At 40.3% G+C, this 20,168-nt stretch overlaps 1 protein-coding gene across 1 annotated transcript; it reads left to right on the top strand.

Moving 5' to 3' along the window:
* Positions 1 to 837: 837 nt before the first annotated feature.
* Positions 838 to 19,451, top strand: dennd6aa (DENN/MADD domain containing 6Aa). The gene is made up of 19 exons (XM_041034627.1): positions 838 to 1,198; positions 2,155 to 2,193; positions 2,475 to 2,517; positions 6,474 to 6,586; positions 6,743 to 6,823; positions 7,771 to 7,876; positions 8,172 to 8,251; positions 8,637 to 8,696; positions 8,904 to 8,959; positions 9,682 to 9,804; positions 10,254 to 10,349; positions 11,073 to 11,167; positions 11,466 to 11,531; positions 11,721 to 11,785; positions 12,134 to 12,223; positions 12,500 to 12,663; positions 12,833 to 12,935; positions 13,484 to 13,558; positions 14,376 to 19,451. The coding sequence occupies exons 1-19, from the start codon at positions 968 to 970 to the stop codon at positions 14,505 to 14,507; spliced, it is 1,818 nt and encodes a 605-aa protein (XP_040890561.1). The 5' UTR covers positions 838 to 967; the 3' UTR covers positions 14,508 to 19,451.
* The last annotated feature ends 717 nt before the right edge of the window (positions 19,452 to 20,168 follow it).

The following is a 20,168-nucleotide window of genomic DNA, read 5'->3' as shown; positions in this document are numbered from 1 at the left end:
GGATGATAATGAGTTAGATGTATTTAAGAATGTTGTGCAGGTGATTTTATACAAGAGATTATTATTATTATTATTATTATGTTGTTGTTGTTTGTTTTTTGTTTTTGTTTTTTTCTGAGAGTCAGGCTGTAACTGAAGAAGTAATTCATTCAGTCACACTCAGTGTTGAGAATGTGAAGGGGAACAGACGCAGCAGAATGGACGGATGTTGCTTCCAGAAGCAGGTGCAAATATTGAATAACTTTAAAAATGACAATTTACATATTTCAGAATTTTTACTTCACCTAAAAAATTTTTGTTAATTCTTGTTTGTGGTTTTGATCAAATGTAGTTCGACCAAAACAAAACAGAACAAAAAATATTAAACTTTTCCAGTGCTTTCAACTGTATCTCATAGGCTTCTTCAGTGGAAGGAGTTTGAGCTGAACAAAGTGGATCTGTATGTGATTCTAAGATCATTTTTACCTAAGAATTCTGAATTATGTCATTTACTAAGCATAAAGTACTTACATTTTTTGGTAATTTTTATATATTGACTTAATCTCAAAATTATTAATCTCATAATTCTCAACATTATGACTACATATTTTACGATTTTATTAAGGAATGTTAAAATTGTAAAAAAATAATTAGTAATAATAAAAGTAGTAAAAAAATAAAATAATTAGCTTACCATGAGTATTTTCTTTACTTTTATAACTTTTTCTCAGTCAGTGGTCCGGAGCTCGAACTTCACTTAAATACAACGGAGCCACGGACGTCCTTATCTGATGACGTAACACGTTCTTCATAATGACGTATATACGCTCCTGTCGCTATGCTAAGTGCTAGCTCAGTGGCTACTTTCTGTACCGCTGCTTCTGTTGTTGTTGTCACCTGTGGGGATACTAACTGCAAGTAACAGTAAACTTAGAAAACCCCAAGCCGTTAACCCAGAGCGCCTGAGTGTCCGTGTCGGGCCGTCGCCATGGCTCTCCAAGGCCCGGAGGAACTGGGGGAGCAGGTCGAAGAGCCGGAGGATCTGGACGACCAGGACGCTAGTAGCATCTCCCCGGCCGAGGAGATAACGCTGCCCCCCGGGCCCGGAGGCGACGAGGAAACGGAGGAGGCTCTCCTCCTGCCCTGGGACCGCTTCTCCGCCTGGCTGCACTGCATCTGTGTCGTAGGCTTCGACCTGGAGCTGGGACAGGCGGTGGAGGTGAGGCAGAAGTAGCCGCCGGGGACGGCTGGCTCATGTAAAACTCCTCTGCACGGAGGCTAATATGTCTAAGTTAGCGTATATCCACGGCTCAGACTATTTCCTGGACGAGTCCACACAAACACGAAGCCGCTTGTTTGATTATTTTTTTGGATTAATAATGCTGGCATGTTAACACACAAATGCTACATTAACAGCAGAATTTTTTTGCTTTTTACTCAGCAAAAAGCAAGTTCGTTTTGTGTTTTTGCTTATTTTAGCTAAGATGAAGTGTGTGTGTGTGAGAGAGTGTTTCCTTCCCTGGAGTTAGTCTGTAACAGCATCACCTCACTGCTACTTCACATGAAGGCATTTTCCTGAAACTCTTCCTCAGACACATTAAAATTTTTCAGGCCTTAAACTTTGGCAGTTGAGCTGGGCACCTCTGATATCGGGGTAGGGGGAGCTAACAGAAGAAACACCTGTTGTCCCAACAGGACTTTTGGCTACAGACATTAGTCAGCAACCTGTTATCCAGTTTTCAATACAATACAATACAGTACAGTGCATGTGTTTAGTAAGTTTTTTTTATTCCTACAAGTCTTTCTGTGTCACTTTCTCTAATGAACTGAACAACACAAAACTGCACTCCGGGTACTGCTGGTAATGTTTTTCTACAAAAGTCTTCTTTCATTTAGCAAAAGAAGCCAAAGTTCTCATTGTTCAGTGTTGTCTAAAAAATATGTCTTTTTTTATTGTTACAAAATTATAAAATTGGCAAAATGATGATTTAACTCACTTTGCATTATTATTAATAATCACATTAATAAAAAAGACTACGGATCTGACATTTGAAATGTTTCCAGACATGGGAACATTTCAAGAGGTCAAAATCTTGCTTTAGGTATTATATTATCTAATATAGTATGTGTCTTGATGAGCTCCTGCTGTGTGGTAACTCTGTTCCTGTCTTCCAGGTGATTTATCCTCATCATTCCAAACTGTCAGAGAAAGAGGTGAGTCAAGCCAACTTAATAAAAGAAAGGTTCATTTTTAAGATATTTAATATTCTGTAAATAAAGTCATCACGATGAACAAATTCAGTAAATCTATAAGCTCTGAGCTATAGAAATGTGTTTGATAGATTATTTCTAATGCTTTTCATGTTTGTACATTGTAATTATAACCACTGATCTCCCGCTGTTTGCTGTTTGTTGTTTGTCACTTTTAGGTGTTTTTATAAATGAAAGAGGACAAAGACAAACAAATTCTAATCTTGTTGCTGTTTTACTTTCAGAAAACAAGCATCTGCTACCTTTCCTTTCCTGACTCGAACTCAGGTAAGATTCTTTTTCAGCCTTTTAAACTTTTACCTGACATCTCTGAATGCAGCAGAACAGTCAGAATCACAGTGGAGACTGGCTTTATTTTATGGTGTTGTGTTAGATTAAGGGCTGGGTAATTAGTCTGAACCACATGTCTGAATGCCTCTGAAGACATAAGTTTCTAAAATTGTTTTGAATAGCCTTGCTCGATGGTGCAGTGAAAAGCTTGCCGTCATAGAAAAAGCGAGACATGTTAATCATTAAATATGGGGATAACGAGCCACGTGTTTAGACAGTCTCTCCTGGAAGGCATTCATAGTTCTGCACTCGCATGTTCACATCCAAAGTGACAGAAATAGTTGTGTGAAGAGAAAAAAAGAGCTACAGAGAGAAGCTTAGTCCCTCCTTACTTTCTCACCTCCACACTGTTGACTATCCTCTGCATGAAGTGGGTGTGAATTTTGGATTATCTGCTTTGAAAAGTTACAGTAATTGTCCCAGGCAGCCCCTCCAATTCCAGCTTTGAAAAGGCATGTGTTAGAAACACCTCACAGTATAACACATCACAGTGAATCTGAACCACAAGCTACATCCTGCAGAATGGCCATAAGGTTGAATAACACCTCTTTCGAACAGTTTCTTTAAAAAACGGAGCATTAAAACCGTCATGTAGATGGAATTTATTGCAGGACTGCAGTATCAAGCTTGAAATGAACTCGCTTGCAGGAGGCGTCGTCTGAACACGTCTCAAAGCAGAAGTTCAGACCCAGCCTGCTTACACACCTCCACACAGCCAGCCAATGACTGTTTGAAGTGGATGTGTTTGTCAGCCTCTGTAGGGGGCTGGGCGACACAACTCCACCCAATTCCAGCATCAGAAAGGTGGTTTCAGATAAGATAGGACTTCATGCTGGTTACTTTTAACCACTGACGGTCTTGGTCCCGGTCTCAACCTGGATTTTTGATAATTTGCAATATTACAATTGGCATTGTGATTCTGAATTAGTTTCAGGAAAACGACCTGGAAGCTCTGGTTTCACATTTGCTCTGTTGAGTTTGTTGTTCAAGGCTTGTCTGAATAAAAGCTCAGCAGTTACAGTCAGGGACCGGTTTGAAAATCGTTTATATGGTCAAAAAACAAGCCCAGAAAAAATTCAAGCTAGACTGAAGATAAACTGAGGTATGGATTGGTTTGCACACTCACTTGTGCACAAACACCTCTCTGGAATTGTTTGTGTGAGTCCAGTGTGTGTGTGTTTGGCTGCAGGTGTGTGTTTTTGTTGACTGTGAGTCAGCAGGCAGTGAAACCGATGAACCCGCTGCCCTCAAGATGAAGACAGGATTAGGACAAAATGCTTACAGGGCTGCTATATATAAATACTGTAGGTGTGTGTCAGAGAGAGAGAGAGACATTAGACTGCAGCTCTGCAGCTCGCTCACTCTCAGTGTCTCCCATAATTCAGTCTCACATCTTGATCAGAGTTGGCATCATTTGCCTTTAATCCACTTTGTGAATCCAGAAAACAGTGTTGACACGTGATTTGTTGCGTCGTCTCTGTTCTTCGGCACACGGTCTCTGACTCTCAGCACTGAAGCTGAGTGCCCAGCACCAAACAGCTTGACAAACAAAGTTAGGGACTACCTGGTGAAGCAAGGGAAACATCTAGCAGCATCAGCGTCAGTTATTATCCTCAGGAGCTAAAAGAGAGCGAATTTTGTGCTGGTATTAATCAGGTGGACACAAACTCAGCATCTTTATGAGGTGATGATATTTCAGGTTGTTCGTTCACAGCCTGTTCATCTGCTTGCAAGTTGCAAGTGGCCAAAGAAATCAATTAATGCAGCTTTAGATGAGACCCGACACTGGCAGCTATCCAAAAAACAAAATGTTAGCACTTTAGTTAATTAATTAATTAATTTGCTTATTGATTGAAAACAACGTGGCAACAACTGATTAAGACTTTGACCTTTTCTCCACGCTAAAATTCAGTGGTTCCAGCTTCTCATATGTGAACATTTTTTGTCTCTTTTTGTCTTATGTGACAATAAACTTGAATATCTGTGGGTTTTAAAATGTTTTTCAACTAAACAATATATTTAAAGAAATCACTGTAGGGAACATTTTATTGGAAAAATCGATTAATCGATTTAAATAATGGGCACATTCATCCAAAATAAGATTAAGTAAACTTGTGATCGTAATATTATAAGATTAATTTCACAGCCCTTCTCAGACACTTTATCAGCCCATCAGACATCTTGTGATTTATGGAAATAAGGCCACAGTCCTTTTTCCTTCTGTGGTGACAAACTAAATTCCTCTGACTGTGATTTGTTCTTAGCTTCACTGCTTCCATTTTGCTAATGAGGTCCTCAGTGTTTCACACCGTGCTGGCAGGGTCACAGGCTCGGGTCCAGCGTCCCACATACTCTGATTAAGGTGAAACAGAAACAAACAAATAAAACGAGGAGAATCCAGAGCCTGTGAAGTCGGTTCAGACTGAGAATCAGAGCTGTGGTTCAGCTGCTGATGGCCTGCTTCATGCTGGGTGGTCTCAAACACAGCCCGACTGCATGATGTCATGGAGTCTTGGCTGAGCGCTAGGAAGTGTGTCTCTGTGCGTGTGTCTGTGTGTGTCCTATGGAGGAAGTGGGACACACACACTGGCCTAATAAACTGTGGGCTGAAGTGTTTTTGTCTTATGTCTCATGTCATTTTCTCTTCTCACACACTCACACTCTCCTGGCGTGTGCGATGGAGGTTGCACGGAGGTCATGAGGAGGTTAAAGGCCAGTCGGTGACTCATCGTGTACTTCCTATTTCCGTTTTTTTTTCCCTGTTTCCTCTTCCTGTTTGTTCAAAAATCAGGAGGAAACCAGGAAGGCACTGAAGAGGCACTCCACATGACAGAAAACACATCTGAGTCAAAGAGAAATGTCAACTCTCACTATATTTTTCTGTAACTTATACTAATTTTCTACTGTTACACTTTAAGATTACCTTGGACTGAGTCAGCAGCAGAACTTCAGTTTTGTTTACAGGCGTGTGGAGTAGCTGTAAAAGCAGTTAAATTTAGTTTAGTGGTGATTAGATGGTTCTTATTCATGTAGTTTATTGTGCAGCAGTTGAATACTGCAAAAAAGTCATAAATATAAAGGTAAAGTTTGGATTATAGAAAGTTTATAAAAGATTAGATCATGAAAACGTGATAAGAAATGTTCCAGAGTTATTACTTAATAAGCTGTGAGTTCAGTCAGCACGAGAGCATCAAAGTTTGATCGTGTCCCCTTCTATTTAATGGGGGAAGAGGTTGTCTCTTGTTATTTCTCTTGTTATTTATTGGTTGTAATGCTTTAGTAAACTATTTACATTCTGCGTGTTGAGCCTTTGACCTTCCGAACTCAGAAAGATTCAAGACACAGTTTGATTGGAGTAAAACCCGGGGCCTGTTCCAGAAAGCACGGTTATCTCCGTCAGCTCTGACTACGTTCACTCTGAGCTGTGTTGAATGAAAACAGTCCATTATCAATGGAGCACCAATACTATGGTTCACCATGGCAACAGGTAAATAAAGAGCAGAACCTCCATTTTAATCCACTGGAGACAGAAATATTAATGTGTGACAGTTCACATTTACTTAAAAAAAAAAATCACAGCAGCATTTAAAGAACCTGAGCTCGAGTGGAAAAAGAGTCAGTAAGTTAACACTATTACAGTTTATTCAGCGTAGTCCGCTCAGTCATTATATATCAGACTTGAATTTTTTCAGTTTATGAGACAGTACTGAAATATTTCTGTATGTTACATTAACTTTTTATATAATATATTTATTCAGCTGGTAAACTTGTTGAAATAATCCTGGTTACACACATCTGCATTTTGAAGTTAAGTTTTGGCACTTGGGCTGAATGGGTTGAACCTGGCAGCGCGTTTTCATGGAAACCACATCATCACTCTGCTGCGTTTCCAGGTTGCCTTGGCGACACCCAGTTCTGCTTCCGCTTCCGTCAGGGTTCCAACAGGAAGTCGTCGCTTGGCTGCTTCCTGGAAACCACAGATCGGGACGCACCGCCCTGTCTGAAGGTTGGAAAACGCACGCGCACACACACACACGCATACCTGCTGAAATATTTGCCCCCCCTTCAGTGAAAGCTGCAGACAAAAATGTAAATAGGGATGTGCAGGTCCCAGTAATCATGACCTTGTTACAACAAGTGTGTGTGTGTGTGTGTGTTGCAGAGGGAACAGGGCCATTACTACGGCTATGTGTACTTCCGTCAGGTGCGAGACAAATCTCTGAAGAGAGGATACTTCCAGAAGGTCAGTGTCAAGGTCAAGCTGCTGGGACAGTTCAGCTTCATCGTCTCTGACTCTCACTTGTGCATTTTGTCTTTTCTCGATCACTGTTAAGCTGCCTTTCATCTTTCATGAAACGCTTCCTGAAGATTTTTTCACATTAACACCTTTAGGTGGGATTTGCCCGCTGAGCTACAGGAAGTCTTTTAAAGTGCAAATCAATTCAGGAAGTGTCGAGTTTCATTGACAGCAGCTTAACGTCAATCCAACAACAGTATATGAGATGTGTCTAGAGATGATTAATTTAAAAAAAGGATTTTTGTTAGGGAAGAGAAAGTGCAGCCGCAGAGTGGTGAGTATAACATGACTGTTGTTGAACTGTTGGTGCTGTGGAAATGTAAATTACAGTGAACTTAAGCAAATAGGTAAACATGGAGGAAGTGTTGTGTTTTAATAAACCAGGAAACAGGGAAAACAAGAAATAAACATCTGCTGCTGAGGTAAATAAAGGTCACTGTTTAAGAATATGTGATAATCAATACTATGTAATATATGTTGATTCAGATGACAGACTTAATCAAGTACAATTTTCATGATTGATTAATTAATTTAAATCAGTTATTAAGTAGAAATACCAAACATTCTCTGGTTCAAGCTTCTCAGTAGTGAGAATTAGCTGCTTTTCACTGTTTTAATACACTGTAAACTGAATGTTGGGGAATTGGACGCTGTCAGCTTGGACTCTGGGAAACTGTGATGAACATTTTGCACTATTTTCTGACCAAAATAGTTTGTCACAGACCAAACAATTAATCAATTAACTGAAACAAAAAGGTATTGATAAGGGAAATCCTTATTAGTTGCAGCCTTACTGGCAGTGTGTTTGTAATAATATAAAAATTGGAATACAGATGTCTTTTTATTTGACATTATTGTGAATATAGTTTTCTCTGTCCACGTCTCTCTACCAGTCTCTGGTCCTGATCAGTAAGCTGCCCTACGTGACCTTCTTCCACTCGCTGTTGAAGATCATGGCTCCAGAATACTTTGAGAAACAGGAGCCCTGTCTGGAGGCCGGTCAGTCTGATCACCTGTCTCTACCTGTCGCCACCTGTCTGTCTGTCTCTGTCTGCTCCCAGTGTACCTGTCTTTGCTGTTAATAGACTGACTTCATTACAGTAGGATTTCTTGCATGGCTGTAGGATTAGTCTCTCTTACTTTGACCTTAGTAAACCTAATAAAGTAGCAACCGAGTGTGGACAAACTCTTGTTTACTTAATTACTCACTCTCAGCAGAGCTCTGTTTGGTGAATGTTTTAATCACTATGAAGCGGATTGTGATTCAGATCCTGTTCGTGTGTTTGATTGACAGCTTGTAATGACATGGACCGCTGGCCGACACCCCATCCCGGACGAATCCTAACGCTGCCTATTATGGGCGTGGTCATTAAGGTACATACGCACACATAAACTCAGTAGGTGGGAACAGTGGGTAAAGCACAGGTGCAGCTAACTTTACTCCACGCCACTTAATGTGTTGTATATTTGCAGTATAAGTGCAGTTTACCAGTTGCAGCAGCAGAACCCTGAAACTGCAGCACTTATATGTGATGCAGTCATTAATAATATAATTATTTACACCTGTGTTTGACAGTCTGAGTGTGTGTGAGAAAGGTCTGTTGTGTGTTTGTGTCGTGGAGTTTCAGTCGGAACCATCAGACCTAAAGCCAAGTGCCATCACCACAAGCGGTGTAGAGTTAATATTCTGAAGTGTAGACAGATGCAGACAGATGTCAAACTGGTTTCTGATCCACATTTGAACTGTGTTGCTCTGTAGGTTCGAATCCCGACCTGTTACGACAAACCAGGAACCTCGCAGCTGGTCCAGTCCGCCCAGGTGATGACAGACGCACAAAATCACACACGGTCACTCAGTCTCTTCTGTCATCAGGTTTTTAATGTTCATGAGAAGCTGTATTCCCATTTATACCGAGTCAGTCCTGCAAAGTGAAGGTATTTTGTGTGTATTTCTGGCTGAAGTGTGTGAACACACCCTGAACATGTGGTTATTTCAACTATAACGGAGTGTGTTTGTTATTTTCAGAGTGACAGTCTGGTGTCCATTGTGCTCCCAACCATCCATGAAGTCGACCTCTTCAGGTGAGACACGCAGGTCTTGGTGTTCTCCACAGGACACATTTGTGTCGTGTCCTGCCACCACCTGTTGGTCAGTGGTGGTACTGCATTAGCAGCAGGTTCAGGCACAGTCTGGACTGGGAAGTTGTTTTTTTTCTTTCTCCTGACAGGGCTGTTTTACCTGCTGACAGCAAGTGAACAAAACCACATTCTCCTCGAACGATTATCTGCAAAAACTAGTTTTTATAGGACAAAATGAAGCCCAGACTTCTTGCAATATTCAGTTTGTATTTCTAAAACTTGATTACTCACTTGTACAGTCAGTGCCCTTATTCACAGAACTCACCCACAGGATCATGTGACCTTCATGAATAGTCATGGTAATTATTAAAAGGTCAGCCTTACTGTTTCTGCTGCAGCTCAGCACCCTGTTGTTTTAATTAGCATATTCTGTATTCTGGTAAAAAAAAAAAAGAACAGTAAGCACCTCCTGCTTATGTTCAGGTCCATGTGGACTAGTCAGACTAGTGCGGACTAGATAGACCGATGCGTATGAACTGATGAAGCCCCTTGGATAAGAGGCGAAACGTCTTCCCAGACAAACATATGTCCAGTTGCCTTCGATTCAATTTTCAAAGAGAGAACATCACCTTTGGCTTTTTAAAGGACCAAATCAGGGTTCTTGAATGTTTTGGTCCCAGTCCTTGAATTTACAATACAGCCACATATTCATTATCTCTCTCCAGGTGTTTCTACCCAGTCTTCTTCCACATCCAGATGCTGTGGGAGTTGGTGTTGCTGGGGGAGGCGCTTGTCGTGATGGCGCCGTCGCCAGCAGAGTCATCGGATACAGTGCTGGCGCTGGTCAGGTGAGGTGGAGGGAGATCAGGGGCAGGTTATTGAAGTTAAACTTTATATAATTCAATATCAAAATTTTGCTCTCACACATAAATGTTCACTCTCAGTGGAAACAGAAGACGGGTCACTAACTGCACTGTGATTGGCTGCTCAGTCATCCTGTAGCGTTGTTTGTGTAGCATTGGGAGGAAGAAATGAAAGTCCTACAGCAAGCAGCTGGGGTAATTAAAATAATTTGGAAGAGACTTTGAAGGATTCTGAAAAGCTGTATCAAGATCTGCCTTGATGTCAAAACAGATGGAGGCAGCAGGACATAACTGTTCTGTGCCTGGTTGGTTGCTGCGTGGCTGCACTTTGCAGCTTTCTGTTTGTGGGGGGGGGTGGGCAGGGCTTGAAGCCCCACATTGGGGTTAATCCGGCTTCAAACATTAATATTACTCTGTTTTCTCTCTCTCTGCAGCTGTATCTCTCCGCTGCGTTACTGCAGTGACTTCCGGCCGTACTTCACCATCCACGACAGCGAATTTAAGGAGTACACCACCAGGACTCAGGCCCCGTGAGTAAAGATGAACCAGCGCAGCTGTTACCATGTTGCCCTTGAGCAAGGCGCTGACTTCCCATCTGCATTTGCTGCATGTACACTTGAGCTGCCCCACAATGCCTTGCTTGGCAGCACTTCAGTTATGGTCGAGGGAGCGGAGAGTGTCTCATCCCTTTCACAGCCTTTGTGACTCCTGCAGGTTCAACACAACTTTGATGCAACACACACCGACCATGTTGCGTAGTGTTGTGCCACCTTACACCTGTAGCGAGCACTGGCGGCTCTGTGCAGGCACATTTGACACTATTTTGCCAAGTTTAAAAAAACTTCTAACACACTTTCTATTTTGCTCTCAGTTTTAGTTTTAATTTGATTTTTTTGTCATGACATATAAATACATTTGTGTGAGCACAGCATTTAAAGGACACTGGTGTGTGAAGACAAAAAACAGTGGTGGTTATAGTACAGGTGGGTTCTATAAAAGAAGAATTATGAGACGAACATAAACATTACAACAGTTTACTCACTCTCTTATTGCTCTTCACCTGCTTAAAGGTTTGAAGTAATAAGAATCCGTGGTCTTGCTCAAGGACACTTGAGGTTGGAAGTTGGCTGTTTGAATCTGACTCCATGTTCCTGTGACTGTGCACAGAGATTTGTCAGTCCTTGTCTCAGTTAATGACTGAGGACATCTTCAGTCTGTGTCTCTGCTCACTCTCCCGCTCTCTCTGTCCACAGGCCATCCGTCATTCTAGGAGTGACAAATCCATTTTTTGCTAAAACTCTGCAGCACTGGCCGCACATCATCCGCATCGGAGACATGAAGCAAGCAGGTAGACGATGCTGCTGCTAGTGGAGAGGTTTTCATTCATTCCACTTCAGTCAAGGATTTTTGTCTTTAAATTTAAACAACAGACGAATGCAGCGCAGTGCATTTGCATCTGCAGTGCGTCTGTATTTCCATCACTTTTTGTTCTGCGCTTGAGACAAGTTCACAGCCTGCCATTCTGTTGTCCCTGCGTTACTCTGTGTACAGTGGCACAGAAAATAAAAACAACAAGCCTATGCCACCAACCCTTGTGTTGAAATACTGTCTGATATTTCCTCTCTCCACCTGTCCGTTCCTCTCAGGTGAGATGGCCAAGCAGATGAAAGTGAAGAAACTGAAAAACCTCAAAACTCTGGACTCTAAACCCGGTAAATGCTTCACACTCTCCGGTTGTGCCGTCATATTTTGGTAAAATTATGCCACAGACTCACAGAACAGGCCTGCAACTCACTCAGAAGCTCACTCTGACTTTTATGAGGTAGCAGATTCTCCATCAGGGGGAGCTGTCCGGTCAGCTTCTGTTATCTGATGTGTGTGTGTGTGTGTGTGTTTTGCAGGTGTATACACTGCATATAAGCCATATCTCAACAAGGATGAAGAAATCATCAAACAGCTTCAGAAGGTAAGATCAGCCCACACGGGCGCCGATCGAAGGACACGTCACGTTGTTGATTTGCTGTTTGTGGTTGTTGTTTGTATGTTGTCATTAGTTTTCTGGCATTTTTTGCGTAATGTAGGTTGAAGAAAAATAACTGATAAAAAATGAATAAATTAAAGAAAAGGTTGAAATGTCACAGGTACATGATCAAGTTTTTACAGTAAAAACAAACTTTTCCTCTCTGGTGTTTTTAAATTACCTTAAACTTTTCTTTGCCTTTTCTCTGCTGATTCATCTTATTACTCATCAGCTGACTCGTGCACTGACAAGGTGTGAAGGTGCTGATTTGTTATTTTTATTCCCGATTCTCAGGGTGTTCAACAGAAGAGACCCTCACCAGCCCAAAATGCAATTCTCAGACGCTACTTCTTAGAACTGACACAGAGCTTCATCATTCCACTGGTACCAACAATTAATTGTTCTTCTTTTTTGTGTCTTTGTGTTTCTTAAGGTGGTGATGTTTCATTGTGACGTTGTGTTGTGTAGATTTGGTCTGTTTGTGTCTCACCCTCAACTGTTTGGTAAAATCTGTGTGGTACAGAAACAGCAATGTTTTTAATCCACTGTCACGTTGATTTATGTAAACTGGGTGTTTCATTATTAGTTATTCTCACCCCTGCTCCGCGCTGAGAAACAGGGCTCGGGCTGAAATACTTAAATCATGCGTGTGCGTTGCAGGAGCGGTACGTGGCCAGTCTGATGCCTCTCCAGAAGTCCATCAGTCCCTGGAAGAGTCCTCCTCAGCTCCGACCCTTCATCCAGCAGGACTTCATGAAGACACTGGAGAAAGCTGGACCTCAGCTCACATCCAGACTGAAAGGAGACTGGATTGGACTCTACAGGTACACACACACACACACACACACACACACATACACACATTAAGCCTCCTCATCGGAACGACAAAGCAGAAGTGCTTAGAGTGAATCAGTTATGGAATTAGTGTTGTGGAAATGCACAGTTATCCAGAGCATCGTGTGAACTCCTGTGTGGTTTTCTCTGCATCTCAAGGCATTTCCTCAAGTCTCCCAACTTTGACGGCTGGTTCCGCAGCAGGAGGAGAGAGATGACCCAGAAACTGGAGGCTCTGCACCTCGAGGCGCTGTGTGAGGAGGTGAGGATGGGGGGAATGTGAAGAGTTAACAGTTAAGGTCTCTGTGTAAACCCACGATACCAGCTGTAGCTCGTACAGATTTTAAATTTAAGCTTTCACAGTGGATGCGGCTTGAACTTCTGTGTAACTAAATACAGAAGCTGCCACTGCAAATAAAATCCACTTTACATCACATCAAGTCACTGACACAGCTGCACTGTGTTCCCATAGTTCCCATAGTTGTCATAGTGATTTGATTTAGATCAGCATGCAAGGCTTCCCCATGAGATAGATAGGACAAACTGTATGTCACTTACAGGGAGTGCCAAAAAAGTCCATCAGACACAATCAGACTGGTCCAGCTGAATGTCTGAGTGTCTTACCAGCTGCAGTGAAGCCAAAACCACTTTTCCAAACTGAGATGTTTAAAGCTCGCTTGAGAAGTGACAAACCAGTTTAGCATTTAAAAAAAGCCAGGAAATCAAGTGACAAGACCTAACACGCCTTCTTCTCCATCTCTGTCTCTCATGTCCTCTGTCTGTCTGTATCTCTCTTTTTTTTGTCTCTAGGATCTGCAGCAGAGAGTCCAGAAGCACACAGAGGTGGAGACGGTTGATCTGGTTCTGAAACTGAAGGATAAACTGGTCAGTACAAACTCATCCAAGTGCTCTGCATCTGTACTGCAAACAGATGTGACTGCTTATACTGTTGCTACTATTTATACAGCTAACACTACTAATTCTACTTCTCTACTACCTTCTCCTTCCACCTATACCACTGCTGATACTTCCCATGCTCCTACTAAGTTGTTACTCAGGGCATCTGTGGGTCTTGAAAACTCTTACAAAGCTTTGATTTCATGTTCCTCAAAAAAAGAGATTTACCACAGGTCTTATGTTTCATTCACAAAAGTCTTCAACAGTGTCTTTCCTGCTGCTTTGGTCTTGTTTTGTCCGTCCGTCAGTCCAAACCTCAAAGATGTTTCATTTACTGCCATATATGATTTAAAAAAAAAAAAAAAAAAAAGCACCAAATCTTTCCATAATGAAGCTGAAACACAGCAAATGTGTCACACATGACTGCAAATAGCTGCCAGTTTTCTTTCAATGGACTAACTGATTAATTGAGTAATAGTTGCTGCTGTAAAAATAAATATCTTATTTTGTTTTTATTTGTTTTCAGTGACAGGTATAATGGCTTAGTGTTTTCCAGTTTTGTAAAGAGGTTTATGTTCATCCCAACCATAGCTTCATCTGGGATTTTGCTCAGTTTTAACTTAACAAAAGAGCAATGAACTTCTCTTCACAATATGTCATAAGAAGTTCTTCCAGCAGAACTCTGTGGAAGCAGTTATAGTCTGGCTTTCCCGTATATCATTCCAATCAGCTTCAGGTACTGTGTGAAATCTAACAACGTGAACATTGATGAATGTGCTCTGGCTCACGGTGCTCTCTGCTGCAGAGTCAGGCGGAGAGGGAGCAGCTCCCGGTGCGCCCGGGGACCCTGGCCAAACTGAGGGCCCACATCGAGGCCGTCATCCTAGCCTTACCTGAGGACCTGCAGGGCATCCTCCACAAGCCCTCCACGCCCTGACCTTTAACCCCTCCTTCTGCAACTCTAACCCCAGTTTGAGTGTGTTTTTAAAGTCTTGGGGGTAGGGGGTCCCCCTCACAGTTGGTTCCCAATTGGAGGGGCCCCCGTTTTCTCTGACAGGGTCCCCAGTTCAAGGACCTCCGCTTGGGTCTAACATGGAAAGCACATTACGTTTTTTGTTTTCCTAAAATATACATCCAAATTCAGTTCAATTTACTTTCCCCGCCCTGCTGTGATGACTCAGTGGACCAAGTGTGTCCCTCATGTCTCAGCGGTCAGGTGGTACGGAGGCTCCCGGCTGGAGCAGGCCAGAGCTGCTCGTCATAAACTCCTCTGAAACCGCATTTAAAAAATTGTGAGGAAATGTTTGTCATCACAGAGACGTGAGCAATGAAAGGAGCATGATCCGTTACCGAGAGTCCACCTGAGCCTGTGTGCAGAAGGATTTGTCATCACCGTGGAAGTACGAACAGGAAGGCGACCCCAGATGACCTTTGACCCTCAGCATTTTTACCACTTGATGTTTTTAATATTTTTAACTTGATGATTGATGGACTGCTGCAGGCAGAACTGACTGTGGAGTTTTTCATCCATTTTTAAAAAAGTTTTTTTTGTTTTTTTTGTTTTTTTTTTTTAAAGAAGTGCACTTCATCACTAACTGGACCAGTGTGCCCTACACACGCACACACACACACACACACACACACACACTTTTATGCAAACAAACTGAACCGAGCAGAGCCAAGCAGTGCTTTATAATTACAATTTACTAAGATTTTGTCCATAAAAACAAACACACACACACACAGCATTAAGCACCAGCGACCCTGTAATAACTGTCAATGCAGTAAACGTCTGTTGTCTCGGGTGCTCAGGATCAAATCACATCCCTGTATCCATGTCTTACCGGAAATACTCTAATAATCTAAATTGCGCTGAAATGTTCAGTTGTTGTCATTATATTTGTATTTTTCAGTCCAAAAGTCGTGAGTCACTGTTGTGTGAAAGGCTGTTTTTATTTCAGCTGCCTGAATCTGAGCTCCTCTGCGGGCTGAGGAAAGTCTGTGGCCCCACGGCCTGTGAGACTGTGGAGGCCCATTCCCGCCGTGAATGAAAAAAATAAGTTGATGAAAAGTTAGAAATGTTAAAACTTGGTTTATCAGATTTAAGAGATGCTAAGTCAAAATTATTAGATCCCATGTTAAAACTTTGAATTATGTCAAACTTATAAGTCAAAATTAAGAGACGCTAAGTCCAAACCTGGAATTAAAAACTTTAATGATTATTGTGACTCATTTAGAGGTTATTAAAACAAACTGATAATTTTGACTTGGTATTTAATCATTTTGACTCAACAAGAATACTTCTGCTTTTGTCTATTTCAAACATTTCATTCATTCTTCATTCAATTCTTTTTTTCTTTTTCTTTGTGATAAATTTGAGCTCGGTGCAATAAGGCTCTCCTCCTCTCGCCCCTGTGGCAACTGGGCAGCAGCAACACAACGCATTTAAGAAACATCTATATGTCTTTCTTTGAGGAAGCTAAAAGTCAATCTTTTTAGTTCACTGGTTAGATTACTAAATCCAGAGTGCAAATCCGGTCTAATTGAATTAAATACGTTCTTAGGATATTTTTATGGTTAATTTTTTAAAGGTAACTTCTAAAAAGTAGAATTTGTTTTGTGCCGTGTGTCAGTTTGTAAGAGCAGGTTTTTATTTCGGAGGAATATTCGGACACAGTGAAGTGAACCTGAGCTCTCACTTCACAAGCTGCTCTGTCTCACTCTGCATGTTTGGGACAGTAAAGGCTGGTTTATACTTTGGACATGTTGAATGATAGAAATTATGCAAAACCGATGCATTTTGAGCGTCAGCCACAGATATTATCATTGTTATTATTATCTCACAGACAACATCCTGAATCTCGCACATCTGTGACGAGATGGATGATGAAATATGTCTCAGAATGTAAAGAAATACACACCTGGGTGCTCTGGCTGCAGTGTCAACAGTTTTTTTTGTGAAAGTATAAATAAGCCTTACAGTCCTTCAGGGGCTAACAAACGGATTCAATCTTGTCTCCCGAGTCTCATGTTGAGGCATTTATTTGAGCTTAATCTGCATATAATCGTGTTGCAAAGTCAGCCACAGTCATCGCAGTTTAATGTTGTTGACTGTCTTTTTCCAGATTTTCAGCTGTAATGGGACATTTGTTCAAATGAGATATTTGTGAGACTATGGAGTTAACTATGGAAGCCCATTTCTGCTTCCAGTTATGAATGATGAAAATATTCATGACTGGTCAAAACGATTTGATATTATTTCATAATTTTTTAAAAAGTCACAATTTCAGGTTAGTTCTCTGAGAATTTTGATGTAGTATCTAAATTTGAGTTGATATCTTAATTTCGACCTATAAGGACATAATTTTGACTTCTGAATGACAGCTGAATTTTGCTTCCACAGTTAAGTGACAGGTTGTAAGTCAAATACCAGTTTTTTCATTAGTTCCACACAACTGTATTAAATTCCTGCAGAGAAATGATAACATATGACAAATATAAGATGCTGAACACAGGTACTGTCAAAAGAAACTCCCACAACAATAATTCCCAGAATTCACCTGACACTTTTTAACCAGCGTGCTTTTAAAGGAGGAGGGGTCCTTCAGATGATTGGTGACCGCTGGGTCAGGCAGGGTCAGGGAACTGTGTGGTTCACGAGAAAGTGAAAAAACCCCAACACTACAGCTGCATTGTTTTAACGGATATATCACAGATGGAGTAGTTTTTATGGTTTTGGTTAAAATTATGCTGGTGCCTTATGAGAAGGAGCAGAACCAAAGTCTCAACGAGTCAATTAATGAATGAAAACTGTTTCCTGTCAAAATAATAAGACCAGTTCTGCTCAAGGCTTCATGTTGATTCTTTCTTCTTACACTAAATTTATTCTGCTCATGAGCCACCACTGACAAAGGTTAAGCTCCATCCTTGTCTGTTTTACGTGTTTTCTGCTGAGTAGGCAAACTACACAGATGCACTGACAAAGTCAATTTGAAGCAGTAAAAAAAATGTTTAGATCTAAGCAAAGTCAAAGAGTCCTGTCAAATAAAGACAAGTAACAAGCTTGATCTGTTCGAGCAGCCACCTGAAATTTTACATTTTGAAGTTAAAGGGCCAGAACATGCAGAAGCATCAGTATGGTCCTACCTCAAAGCTAATTAGGCCTGAATGAGCCAAATTCATGAACAAAAATGAACAAATCCATAAATAATGACAGCAATAACAGTTTTACAGGTCAATTTAATTTATTATGGTGATTGGTATTTTCAGAGTGTACATTGCTCTGACTTACCGGCAGTTTTTTTTTTCTAAAAGTGTAGTTAGTGGCACATCTGCACATGAGGTTAGTTGATGTTTGCATTTCAAAATATCACTTGTTTGAAAATGTTAAATGGAATTGTAGTCAAACTTATGGATTTTTTTTTTTTTTTTTTTTTTTTTTTAGTTTCTTTGGAGTCATTTTACTTTAAGCCGCCATGTAACGTGTTTTATGAACACTTAAATTTTCTTTGCCTTTTTTGTTTTTCAGATATTTGTAAAGAAAAATAACAAAAAAATGTGCTGGCTGGGAAAAAAACCTGTGACATCTGGTTGTTGGGCAACCATGTAAGTTTTATATTTGTTAAAAGAAAACAACTTATTTTAACAACTTTTTTTTATGGAGGGCTATTCTCATATTCCACTCTGTAGAGAATTAAGTGTTTTGTACATAATGGTGTAAATGAAAAGGTGGCCCTGATATGAGGATGTACCATAATTATTTTACTATTACAACAGATGTCTAGCTAAATACAGAGATATAAATAAGAATTTATTCATATAACGTTTATTTACTTTTCTTAGAATAATTACAGTTGTTGAGACACATTGACATTTTGAATTTGTAGCTTCTTCGTTAACAGACACTATGGGGATGAAAAGTTTTAGCATTTCTCCTCACTGACCTTGAAAACATTTCGTGAGCCTTTTTCCAGAAAACATCAATAATTAATTAGATATTCGCGTGGAGGATGCAGATTGAAATTATCTAGTAGTTTAATCTGGTACAATACATCTCTTCTTCTGTGAGATTGTTTTTGTTCATGTTCCCAGACAAATAAATGTAGTAAACTAAATTATGTCAACTATGGTATAGTTAAGGTCAGAAAATGAAGATGTAATGCACTCTACTTTAAGTAAAAAATGGTTTATAACACAATGTAATGACACTGAAGCACATCAAGTTAAGAGCATCATGAAATATGGATATGTTAGATTTAGATATCCACCCATTGATATTTATTTAATACTAAAAAATATCAATGTTGACATTTAAGGTTAACAAGACTTTGAAGTGCCAAAATCTTTGACCCATTGATATATCAAGTGTCTGGAAGAAAAATGACATATGCGTAACAAATTAAAGAAATCAGTGTTACCTGATATAAGCACATATAGACGTTATCTTGCACAGCTTCTCATATTTTGCTCCATTGGCACAGTCACTATTTTTGTTTTTATCAAAGCCATAACCACTACACTAAACCGCTCTGATGGCCTGAAGAACCACAGATTTGATTAAGTAATGATAATATGAGAAAAGTGATGAACAAGTTCATCTTTATTGACCTTTTTCAATGGGTGGCCTACAGCTATTAGTGTTCTTTGTCAGCGAATAAATGGTGATTGCATATGTTTATGTTAGCTTCACTGTAACTTGAACCTTGTTTGAATATACTCACTGCTGAATATTGTTCATGACATTGTTTGCATTTGCTTGATACAGTATTTTAACCAAAAACATGAATTACACACAGCAGCCATTTGAACATTTGGTTAGCCATCTACTAGCTAGCCATCTACTAGCTAGCTCTCTGTGTTGCACAGCTTGTGTTAACCAAGATGAAACACACATATTTATTTTATGTTTTTTTTTTGTAAAACATGTTACAAACAAAAAGACTCCTAGAATAAAGAGGAATACAGGTTCATATTTTAATATTTTAACCTGTAGCTAACGTTAGCTAGTGTTAGCTAGTAGCTTGCACTAGGTAATGTTAGTTGTTAGTTATATTGTTTCAGCCAGCTCTTAGCAGTAGCCTCTTTGGTGTTGAAGTAACATTATTTTTGCTCTGTTGTTACTCATGCAGTCATTTAAGTACAGTTTCTGACCAAACTTTTAAAAAGGCTGCTGTGACAGTAAGGTCAGAGCGGATCATTCACACTACATCTCAGATTCTGGTGAGTCCACTGTTCTCGATTGTATTTTTAAAACTTGTTTTCTGTTTTGCTGATGTGATGGTAACAGCTGACATTAATTCAACTGCAGTGGTTATTTTTATGTCATTAAACAGACAGCTTCAATTTTAATGTATTCTCTCAACTGTTTTCTGTGGAGAGCACTGAGGGTTGATGGATGGTTGTGTATAATCTGTGCACACGAAGCTGAACTGAACAAAGAGATAAAGAATTGTCCGTATTTATAAACTGTGGGGTTAAACCTGCACCAGCATTGACATATCATCATCTTTTGAGTAGATAGACTTAGTCGCAAACAGCTGCTTATTTAAACATCTGTTACGGAGCATTATCTTGTGTTTGTGTCTCCCTGACAAATCTG

Source organism: Toxotes jaculatrix, chromosome 3, assembly GCF_017976425.1.
Source record: "Toxotes jaculatrix isolate fToxJac2 chromosome 3, fToxJac2.pri, whole genome shotgun sequence".
In the NCBI taxonomy this organism is placed as follows: Eukaryota; Metazoa; Chordata; class Actinopteri; family Toxotidae; genus Toxotes; species Toxotes jaculatrix.
The sequence above is the reverse complement of the archived record's forward strand: the minus strand, read 5'-3'. Positions and strand labels throughout refer to the sequence as shown.